The sequence below is a fragment of the Culex quinquefasciatus genome, chromosome 2, assembly GCF_015732765.1.
Source record: "Culex quinquefasciatus strain JHB chromosome 2, VPISU_Cqui_1.0_pri_paternal, whole genome shotgun sequence".
In the NCBI taxonomy this organism is placed as follows: domain Eukaryota; kingdom Metazoa; phylum Arthropoda; class Insecta; order Diptera; family Culicidae; genus Culex; species Culex quinquefasciatus.
Window position 1 is genome coordinate 205,141,140 of NC_051862.1, and position 11,203 is coordinate 205,152,342.

The 11,203-nt window shown below is 38.0% G+C and overlaps 3 protein-coding genes across 6 annotated transcripts; all 3 read right to left on the reverse strand.

Annotated features, from left to right (window-relative positions):
* Positions 1-137: 137 nt before the first annotated feature.
* Positions 138-8,279, reverse strand: LOC119767303 (oocyte zinc finger protein XlCOF19-like). Of its 2 annotated transcripts, XR_005277442.1 has the most exons (5): positions 7,902-8,279; positions 7,660-7,839; positions 7,387-7,598; positions 6,834-7,327; positions 6,628-6,780 (listed from the first exon to the last, which is right to left on the reverse strand). XR_005277442.1 is itself a non-coding variant. In XM_038255621.1 (4 exons), exons 1-4 carry the CDS (start codon positions 8,154-8,156, stop codon positions 226-228), a joined length of 882 nt encoding a protein of 293 aa, XP_038111549.1. In that variant the 5' UTR covers positions 8,157-8,277; the 3' UTR covers positions 138-225. The 2 variants fall into 2 exon arrangements, 1 of the variants encoding a protein (XP_038111549.1); XM_038255621.1 differs by lacking the exons at positions 6,628-6,780; positions 6,834-7,327; positions 7,387-7,598; positions 7,660-7,839 and adding exons at positions 138-441; positions 494-682; positions 741-962 and having other exon boundaries at positions 7,902-8,277.
* A 991-nt stretch (positions 8,280-9,270) lies between these two features.
* Positions 9,271-9,763, reverse strand: LOC119767309 (zinc finger protein 343-like). Its single transcript, XM_038255629.1, has 3 exons — positions 9,665-9,763; positions 9,496-9,609; positions 9,271-9,435 (listed from the first exon to the last, which is right to left on the reverse strand). Exons 1-3 carry the CDS (start codon positions 9,734-9,736, stop codon positions 9,334-9,336), a joined length of 288 nt encoding a protein of 95 aa, XP_038111557.1. The 5' UTR covers positions 9,737-9,763; the 3' UTR covers positions 9,271-9,333.
* LOC119767308 lies at positions 9,764-10,800 on the reverse strand. Of its 3 annotated transcripts, none has more exons than XR_005277443.1 (4): positions 10,746-10,800; positions 10,369-10,674; positions 9,962-10,220; positions 9,764-9,903 (listed from the first exon to the last, which is right to left on the reverse strand). XR_005277443.1 is itself a non-coding variant. In XM_038255628.1 (3 exons), exons 1-2 carry the CDS (start codon positions 10,672-10,674, stop codon positions 10,185-10,187), a joined length of 342 nt encoding a protein of 113 aa, XP_038111556.1. In that variant the 5' UTR covers positions 10,675-10,739; the 3' UTR covers positions 9,764-9,903; positions 9,962-10,184. The 3 variants fall into 3 exon arrangements, 1 of the variants encoding a protein (XP_038111556.1); XR_005277444.1 differs by having other exon boundaries at positions 10,369-10,693; positions 10,746-10,793; XM_038255628.1 differs by lacking the exon at positions 10,746-10,800 and having other exon boundaries at positions 10,369-10,739.
* Between the last annotated feature and the right edge of the window lie 403 nt (positions 10,801-11,203).

Consider the following 11,203-nt stretch of genomic DNA (forward strand, 5'->3'; position numbering starts at 1 on the left):
TGTCATAATAGTCCACGAGAGTCCCCATAAATCGGCGGTTAAAACTAAGGACCGGTATTGTCGGGAATGTGACAAACTAAGAGCTGATCCACAAAATTTGTGAAAAGCAACAGATGGAAGCAGTTCGTTGAGTGGAGAAAATTAAATTTTAAAGTTTATTTTTTCTAAGGCTTACGGTACAAAATATGCCCTCTGAAGGCATGAGAAGGATGATCACGGATAAACTTAATTACATTCCTCGCATGGTTGGGCCATTTCCGCAAGCAGTTCTTCACCCTCATCCAGAGAACTCGACCCATCTTCGAGCTCTTCCTTTACAAGAGTTTCCGACTGGCTGGTTGGCTCGTCCTGCCTTGCATCATTTGATCCACCCAAATCCGGACTCGACACCTTGTGCACGAGTCGCAGATGTCGTGTCAGATCGCAATTAACTGGAAAAGACTGCAAACCAATTGTTGGAAAAGAATTTTTCAAACCACAAATCTCTACTCACTTTTGGACAGTGACTGCAGTGAAAGTTTGGTGGCCTGTGCCGCTTCAGATGCTTGGTGAATTGTACTTTCGCTTGGAACACCTTATCACAGACAGTGCAGTGAAACTCGACGTCCTTCTTCGGCTCTACCATCTTCTTGTGAGGAGCACTTTTCTTGTGGAGAACCAAGGCGAAGTGATTGCTGAAGGACTGAAAATAAAAATGCAATCAGCACCATTCTAACTTACACACACACAAACACACATACTTTCCCACAAGGAATACACTTAAAACGTCCTTCTTCGACGCTTTTGTGCTTCCTCTTATGATTGTCACAATTCTGTCTCGTTTTGAAGGTTTGGTTGCATTGCTCACAGTAACGGGTAGGATCTATCTCACTCTGGTTAACGCGCTCCACCTTCACGGTTGGTGTTTGAATGTTATGATTTAGTTTAAGGTGCCGCGTCAAGTTACAATTTTCTGGAAAAGTCTGCAAGTAAATGTTTGATAAATTGAGAAATTAAAATATTTATTTTATTCTTTTCACCTTGGGACAAAGATGGCACTTGAAGGTGTGCGGTCTGTGCCGCCTCAAATGCTTGTTGTAGATCGTTCTCATTTCAAACACTTTTCCACAAAATTCACAGTGAAACTCTTTCTGCTGATTGGACTCATATTTGTGAGCTTTGATGTGTCTTGCAAGCTCATAAGTATGTTCAAATGCCTGTGAAAAGAAAAACATCAAAAGTATTTAAAACTTATGATTCTTTGGAATGTATTCTGGGAATAACTTACTTCATGACAAATGTTGCAAGCAAATAGGGAACCTTACTCTCCGCTGGGGTCAAATCTTTAACCGTTTCTTCCTCTTGTTCTTCCGGCAGATCCAGCTCATCCTTAATGATCAACTCCTCGTGGACAATCGAATGTTGACCTTCGTCATGTACATCCAGCTCATCCTCAATGATTAACTCTTCCTTTACAACAATCTCATAACATGAGCTAGTTGCAGCCTGTTCAGCCATCGTTTTTGTTTCCTATTTTAGAGAAAAATCAAGTTAATTAAATTTATATAAATTTTTACAGAAAATCAAGCTTTCCAAACACATAATTTTATTTCAAGATATCTTATTGTACAACTACTTTCAGCTAGTCTGATTCCAGTTAAGTAAATATCGTCAAATTCATAAGTGCCACGGTGGTCTCCTAACCCATACTAAATTGACAATAACTACATTATTCAAAGGCATTGTGGTTATGTGTTTAACTACTTTGGCTTTTTTTAATAAAAGCTATATTAAACTTACTTTTTAAAATTAAAGTCCGAATCAATGCTACTCCTAGCCTTTATTTCCAGGATTGTTTTGTTTACCTTTCTGACAGATCGGCACTGGCTGCGTACATGCTCATACAACATGGCATACTAACCAAAAATCATGATTTTCTGAGTTCATCCTACTTTACAAACGAATTTTTCACTTCAACCCATGTAACCATTTTTATGTTTGTAGTACCTGAACTCAAAAAATCGTATGAAAAAGTGGGATATCAAACTCAGAAAATCATGATTTTTCGTTAAGGTGTAGCCAATTTATCAGTACACACTTATCCATAATTACTCAGATTCAGATACTCAGAAATTAGTTTGAGAGACATATTTCGATGCCAACATTTCAAAAAGCATCATGTACAAACCATCCATTTTGAGAAAAACGCATTTCTTGACATTTTTTTGATTAGGTCCTATAAACAAATGTAAACATTGAGTGTATCCCTTTCACACCATACGTCAATGCCCATCGGAGTAAGCGGGATACACTCAATGTTTACATTTGTTTATAGGACCTAATCAAAAAAAGTCTAGATTTGAATGTCAGGCATCATTTTTCAATTCCCATTTTAATATAAAATCAAAAGAAGAAGTTCTAATGATAACAAACGATTAAAAACGTTGCTTTTATTGATACTTGATCATCCATATTCAATAAAACATTATTTCCGTCATTATATTTGAGAAAAACAAACATAAAGTCTTTGGAAATCACCAACGTCGATATCACCCTGCTGTCATTGAGGGGGGCGCTTTGTTATGATTCGTTTTTCTTCGCCGAATGTACATGGCGCTTTTTCAAGATGCTTTTTTCATCACGAGGTTCATGTAGTCTTTTATTTGACAGGTTGACAGGGCTATATAAACAGGGACTGCGAATGGCAGAGATTTTGTTTATGTTACTTATTAAAAATCATGATTAGGCCGATGCAAATATTTAAAAAGTTTTGTCCTCGGCCCTGGCCGAGGTCAAGGGGGCAAAAATTAAAAAAATAAAAATTTAAATAACAATCCATAGTCTTCACATTTAAATGAAAAAAGTGTTTTAAAATGCATTTTACACTAGTTCAGTTGTTTTGCAATCATTAGTTTTCAAAAAATCTAAGATCTGTCAAAAACAAAAATTGTATCGAAAAAAAGATTTTGCTTCGAAAATTTTCAAAAATCTTAACATTTTTTAATAAACCCAAACATGCTAAAAATGATTTTAAACGCAGAAGAATGTATTTTAATTTGATTTCAGCTGGCTGCACTTGAATTTTCATTGAAATTTTGAAGTTTATTGTAAAAATATTTTTTTTGCCCCCTGATTTTTCGGGCCAATTTTGAAGGGGGGGGTGACAAAAACTTTTAAAAATATGTGTACCAGCCTAAAAAATCTCAAAAAAATAAAAGTAAACTCCAAAATTAAAAAAAAAAAAGTTATGTTGTGAGAATTTGAAACTAAAAAAGTCACAAAATTATAATCAAAAAAAACTACAAATTCAATAGGTCATAAGTTTCTGTAATTCTGTAATTCTGTAATTTCGGAATACATTCGTCCGGCTTCAGCTGAAGATTCATGCTGTCCCATGTTGCATGTTCGAGTGTAGACCTACGGAAAACCTTGCCGCGAGGAGAGGTGAGTGAACCTGTACACGAGCCACCTACGACATAATTCCTCGGGCGGCCCAGGTCAACTCGAAGTTACCCCAGGCACCCCCAGTGCAGGACACATTGGGGGTAGAAAGCGGATAGAATAAGCAAAACATCAAAGCAGAGCGCGAGCCATACTTTTAAAGTGGTATCTGCAAAGAAATTTGTATTAACAAAATGGTCAAAAATAGAAAAGGCGATACTAATTAATACTTCCCTGCGACCTTGGAGGTCTCTCGGTTGGACATATAGCCGTGGACACCAAGCTTGGTAGCAAACCTCGTCAGTCGGTGTGGTATTGATCACAGCTGATGTTAACTTGTCCTGCAGCTGTGTAGCAAGTCAGATGCTCGCTCATTCAGTTTGAAACGAAAAGAACAAAAGAGAACACAAGAAAACATTAGATTCTGATAATGAGTTTTACACAGATATAAAGTGTTATATAATATTAAATATATTTATAATAATATTTTCACTTCACGATTATTTATTGACACTTTATTTAGTTAGCTTTCACTATCACTATCACTTTCACTATTTCTTCGGGTCGTCTAATTTTCGTCGTGTTCCCGCACTTGAAGAATTCCGCATAACTAATCACTGCTGGTTATTAGTGTCATGTCGAACATGTTACTAGTTAACACAACCGTGACACAGAAACAGAACTTCACAAGCACGGGAATTTGCATACGACCTCCCAGTGAATTAATACCGAGCTTTAACTATTTTTTGTACAACTATTACCTAAAATGTCCAAAGCAGCTCAGTAAAACACACTGGGAGCGTTCCACAATTTAGCCCCATCCGGGGGGAGCTTATCCCTTTGTTCCTCGTGTTTGTTTCCTTTGAACAGTAGTCTAGGTAGTCCAACAATGTTCAGCACAAGTTTGAATCGAAAGCAATTGCTTGAACAGCTGAACGGACCAAACTGTTGCTTCCCTTGCTGAACTAACTATGCTACTGTTACTAAGGAAACAAAAGGATAAAGCATCATGATTTGATGTTCTAACAGGTACGTTCAACTAGCCAGCTGCGAGACCCATCAGCCCGGCCGGGAACCAGTCCATATCTGTCGAGTACAGCATACGGTGTGGTTCACAAAATATCAAATACAGCAAACACAACACTAAGGCTATACATATGGACTAGGGACCTACATAGGAAATGAAATGTTCTGGGAGAAATTCTAAACACCCAAAGTCATTCAAATTTAAGGTTGAAAAACTTGTAGTATTTTTGGTGCTGGCACGTTTCTTGTACCGAACTAGCACAAACTTAACAAAAACGATCATTTTAGTAAAAACAACAGTGTTACAATGTTTGTAAATGGTATTAATCTCATTTTCTGCCCAAAATTATTTTAAATTGATTCTGACCTTGTTCTTGCATGGTCTTGTTGCTCGATTGGAACCCCGATTTGACAGTTCGATTGGAACCCTGAGAGAAACATTTCGCCTCTCCATATAGGCTCTCTAATATGGACTGGCGGGATGGAAGCACGTGGACACCTCCCCCCAAATTCAATAGGTCATAAGTTTCTGAAATGAAACAAAATTCTAGATTTAAAGCATTTTATTTATTTTGTTAAGGATTTCAGCATTCAAAACTTTAGAAATTGAATTTAGATAATTTAAAATTATGATTTTTTTCTATTTTTTCAAAGAATTTTCGAAAGCATTTAATTTAATTTGTTAAGAAGTTTTTAATTTAAAAATCAGGAATTGAATTAAGTTAATTTGAAATGTGTGAATTTTCGAATGCAGGATTTCTTTAATCGAACTTAAGAAATTTTAATTTCTGAATTTGAAAACTATTTAATTTTAAATTTTATGTTTTTATTTTTTTGTTACAATTAAATCATTTTACAATTTCTGTTTGTTTGCATCAGTTTTTAAATCTTGTTATTATTTTTATCTTCACCGCGTTCCATCTGAGCACAGTGCTTAGTTCTTGATTTAACTTTAACCACACCATAAGATTTAAAAGTTTTCCAACTTTAAAAATCAATAAATTAAGAGACTTAGAGACCTCGAATCTTGTTTTTATTTTATTAGAAATCATTTTAGAATTTACGTTGGATTGAAAGGTGATTCATCTGGCTCTTTTTTAACACCAATTTGTTGCACATCGGCATCAGCACGTCTTTTTGCTTGATATCATCATTCAATGCAGAGGACAGGGGGATGCTAAAGGCCGCCATCTTGAGTGATTGAGATTAATAACGCGCGCAAACTACGCACAGTGAAAACACAAATATTTTTTTATTTATAATTCCATTTTTGTTATAAGAATTACTGTAGTAAAAGTCAAATTACACATTAGATAAGTTAAACGTTTCATGTGATAAAGTACAACTCTAAATGAGGTTATCGGCCCGATGTGTGCTTAATAATCCCAACCCAACTTTAGGAGTTTATTTCGCAAATAAATTTATAAAAAATCACCTCAAAAACATACACTAATTTTTAAACGTACATTGCGGTAAAATTTTACATAAAACAATAATTACTTTATTTCCATTTTATGCCTGCAGTTTTTGCAGTGCGCAGTTGCTTTGTTTTGGTTCCGTAACGAACAGCTGTTCTTTTGTGCTGGCGCCGTAATTGACAGCTCCCTTTTGTTCTGGTGCCGAAGCTACCTGTAGTGAGATATAGATGTCGACCCCCTGGCAGAGGGCGGGGATGGAATTCCTTTTGTGCCGTTCAAGCTTGCGTCTTGATGAAAGAATCTGAAAAGACAAATACATCTATAGAACTCTCTAATCGAAATACGTTATAAACACATACCAATTGACAAATATCACACTTGACCGGATCATTCACGTTATTCTTATGCTGAATTCCATTCTCATGTAGAGTCATCTCGTAGTTATTAGTAAATACCTGAAATAATACTGTCTTTAACAAGACGATGGATAAATAATACAAGACATCTCACCTTCTGACAAGCTTCACACCTGAACGCGCCCTCCTTCCGCCTTCTATGCCTTCTCACGTGATTCAAGTAGGTATCTCTCTGGATAAAATATTTATTACATTCCACACAATGAAGAGCCGGATCCACCATCTTACTTTCAGCGCAATCCGTAGTTTCTTTATTGAAAATTTTATGACCACTTTTCTCATGCTTTCGCAGGTCACATTTAGGACAAACGACTTGGGACAAAGGGTGCACTTGAAAATGCGCTCCCATGTCGCACCATGTGGTTCTTGTACAGCTTTTCCAGCGTAAACGTTTTGTCACACTCGGAGCAGTGGAATTTCATCGCTGGAGGCGCGCGCTTCGGTCGCTCCCGGTGCACCTGTTTGACGTGCCGATCGAGCTCGAACTTTTCCTTGAAGGACTGCAACGGAAATGAGTTAGGTTTGGGTTGGATTGTTACTTTACGGTGAATACCTTCTTGCAAGTGATACACGTGTAAGCTTGATCCCTGTGCCTTCGTTGGTGCGTGTAGTACTTTCTGTTACACGTAAATGATTTATCACATACCGGGCAGTGAAATGATTGCGGTTCCGTGGGACCATCCACCTGTGGCAACTCCTGATCTTCAATTTCTTCACAGGGCTGGAACACATCGTCGATGATCAATTCTTCCTTCACGATTGCTTCGGGTTGGAAGTCTTGGTTTGGCACGAACTGCCCTTCCTTCACGATTGCTTCGGGTTGGAAGTCTTGGTTTGGCACGAACTGCCCTTCCACGTTCCTCACAGTTCCTTTCAAAACCCTATGAACTTCCTTCTGATGCCTGCTCAGGTCGGAATGGGGCGTTTGAGAACGGAACACTACGTTGCATAGCTTACACTGAATCTCCACGAGTTCGTCCAGTTCAGCGTTAGTTTTATTATGAACACGATTCTCGTGCAGCACCAGTAAGTAGTTTTACTAAAGGACTGAAATTGGTACAATTAGGATGAGAGTAAGTAACTACAATTAAACCAAAATAACTCACCCTCTTGCATGGAATACATTTGAAAACACCTTCCTTAAGGTTTTGTGCCTTCGCATGTGGTCAACGAAACTCTTTCTCGTTAGAAGAGTTTTACCGCACTCTTTACAGTGATTCGGATCATCCGGATCGGGCTTAGGACTGTCAGCTACTGGTGCAACAATGTTATGAACGACCTGCTCGTGATTCTTCAGCGTTGTACGGCCTTTATAGGACTGTAAATTAAAGTTAGACTGTGAGCAACAATTCTCAATAAACGCCGATTCAAAAGTTTACCTTTGGACAGACGCTGCACCGGAAACGGACCGCACCATGCGTCCTCAAGTGTCGCTTGTAGAGATAGAGGACCTGAAAGACTTTGTTGCAATGTTGGCACGGGAATTCAGAGATGACCTTTTCGTTGGATCGTTCGTGAGCTCTTTCGTGCTTGGCGAGCAGGTACCTCTCCTTGAAGGTCTGAAGTAAAACCAACTATTAAAAATTGTAACTTAAAAATTTGAGAAATTTACAAAAATTACCTTTGGACAAATAGCGCACGTAAAAATTGATGGTTTATGATGGGTTCGTACGTGAGACTTCCGTTGATTTTTGTTTGCAAATGATATATCACAAACTTTGCACCGATATTTGAACACATTTAATGGACACTTTGGAGGTGGAATTTCGTCTTCTCCTTCCAAAGGAACCAACTCATCGTCATCAAGAATTAGCTCTTGCTTAACAATGACTTCTGTTTCAAATTCTGGTTCGTCTCCCGGCATTTTCTGGTCCATATTTCATCAAGTTTGAAAATATTCCAACTGAATTCCAGCCAAATACTGAAATCCTTGCAATTTAATCGACTCAAAAGTTGTTTTTTGATTACATTTCTTTCCCCACACTCTAAAAAAAATTTGCCCTTTTGTTAGTTTGCAAAAATGTACACGCACCTCAAAAAATACTATGATTTCGTCAAAACCAAACTTACTTGAACCTGGGTGATCTAAATTGGGTACTAAAGCCCTATGTAAATTTTTATGTAAAACGGTAAAAAACACGATTAAAAACCATTTTTAATCACTTTTTTCCATTTTATGGAACGAGCTGTCAAGTAGGAGCTTTTCTGTCAAGAGGGACCACGAGGATAATTTTTCAAAATTGATTTAAAAATCAATTTTAAACTCTTTAATGGTCGTACAAAGGGTCATTGTACTCAGAAAAATAAGCTTTATCGCTGTAAACAATAATATCAGCAATCTAAGCTTCATTTTAGGACCCAATTCAACATTTTTATTCAAAGTTTAAAAAATGTTTTGTTCTTTTATTTGTTCAGCCTCTGGCAGCTTTAACCTTCTTGGTCATTCGTTGCGCTTAGAAAAAAAATCAGAAATTGGGTACTAAAGCCCTATGCAAATGTTTATGTAAAATGATAAAAAACACGATTAAAAACCACTTCTGACCAATAACTTTCATTTTGATGAAAATAAAAAAAAAGAAAAATAGACAAGACATATTTTTTTTATGGATCAAATATGGTCCCCTTGAAACAAGCTGTCAAGTAGGGAGCGTTCTTTTATTACGTAACGCTGATGAGGGAGGGGGTCGGAGGCCGTGTTACGCTCCATACATTTTTTTAAATTTATATGGAAATTTTGTTACGAGCGGGGGAGGGTCTAAAAATCAAATTTTTGCGTTACGTAATAAAAGAACGCTCCCTAGGACCTTTTTCATCAAGAAGAGCCGTGAAGTTTATAAAAAAAATCAATTTTTAATCTTTTGAGGTCGTTTAAAGGGTCATTGAACTTACTCAGAAAAATAAGCTTTATCGTTGTGATAACACAAATGTATGCATAATTTTAGGACCTAATTGTTGCATTCTTAATTCGTAAATGTAAAGCAATGTCAAAGTTTTCACTGTTTACTCATTTATTGACGCTGGAATGCATGTACTGTTTGAAATAAGTAATCGTTTCAAGATTTCAAATATGCTTCAATTGTTTGCCCTTTCGAATTGGCCTCCTCCTTATCGTGCACCAACTGGTGTCTGTTGAGATTGTGTCTTTTCCAGAATGGCTAGAAATGAATAAACATTGAAATTTCGGAGCCATCATGTACTGAAATTTATAAGCTTACCCTTTGACATTTATCACAATGAAATTTGGGCGGTTTCTTCGGCTTCGGAGGTTCCGCTTTTTCTCTCTCGTGCATTGCTTCGTGCCGCACCAGATTGGACCTCTTATTGAATTGCTAAAATGACGCAACATTAAACAACTTCATCCAAATGAATTAAAAAGTGACAAACCTTCTGACACGTCCCACACACAAAAAACTCCGGCTTCTGCAAATTGTGCCTCCAGATGTGCCGCACGCACATGAACCGTTGCTCAAAGACGCTGCCACATTCGGACACTTGAACAGGCCACCCTCTTCCCGGACGTCGATAGAGGGGCGTTGCTTCGCGAGCGTGTAATCCGTCATGGCGGCCTCGTTCTTTTCGTGGGTCAGCTTATGATTGCCCAGATCGGCACGTGATCCGAAGCACTAAAAGTGTAGAAACATTTGAGTGAAATTTTAATTTTTACGGTCCACCATGACCTACTCTCTCACACATTTCACACTGAAATTTGCCCAGTTTTTTGGCAGCGTGTGAATTCAAGTGTCGCGTGTACTGGCAGCGCTGCTCAAAACTCTTGCCACACTCGCTACATTTGAAAAGACCGTCCTCGTTGCGTTTTACCACAACTTTGGGGGAAATTGATTTTGCCGAACGTTTCCCCTTAGCAGGCTCATCGTCATCTTGGTGCATGGCGTGGAAATTTCGTTCATGTTTTTTTAAGCGCAAATCCCGATATAAAAGGCTAGAAATGATAGGAGTCGTTAAACGCCTTTTTGACAGTTTGCAACTCAACGTTGCGGTTACCTCAAAGTTGATAGACCTTGAATTAACACATTGAGGTACCACAACACTCACCCCTGCTAAAAAAAAAAAAAACAAATTTTACTAACCTGTTTGCAATATTCACAGAAATATTTGCAAGCCTTGAGATTCCTATGCCTCAGGGTGTGCGTGTAAAACGTGAAATTGTTTGTAAAAGTTTTGTCGCAATCTTCACAGCGCAAGGTTTCAAACTTTCGTCGTCTATCAATCTTTGCAGTTTCCTCGCTGGAATTGTCCGGCTCCGGTGAATCCGGTTCGCCGAACGGTCCATCCTCGTGCTCGATGATCAGCTCTTCCTTTACAACGGTTTCGTAGGAGAACGACGAGCCTTCGGGTTTCTCCTTCGAGTTTTCTGACTTTTGTGTGTTCGACATCTAGAATGAACGTGTTATGCTAGTGCTATGCCAGCGTTAGGTGCCCGACGGAATCACATGCCGTTCCCTACCTGATTTTAAACAAATTCGTGACAACCAAACAACTTTGTTTACAAACAACTTTTTGTCCGTTGTTCTTGTCAGGTTCTTGGCTGCGTGCTTGAACAACCTACACTTAGAATCAGCATTACAGATTATTAAATAAATTTTAGTTCACTTTACCACAAAAGAAGAATAAATAAGTGTGTTTATGCTAAACAACCCGCATAATCAAATACCAAAGGTGAAACTGTCGAAATCATAAGGGAATTATTTCTGGTATGGCTACCATTTGTGATATAAGGTTGATATAAGGTCACGACCATAAAACAAAATTTAAGTAGCTATTACACTACGGCAAACAAGCTCGCACTCTCTGACAGTTTCCCAGCTTTGTATGTTTGCCTGGATTTGTTTGTACAAACGTCAGCCTGTATACATTTTGCCTTGTTTGCGAGTTCGCCGCAAATAACCCAACCGAAATCCCGAT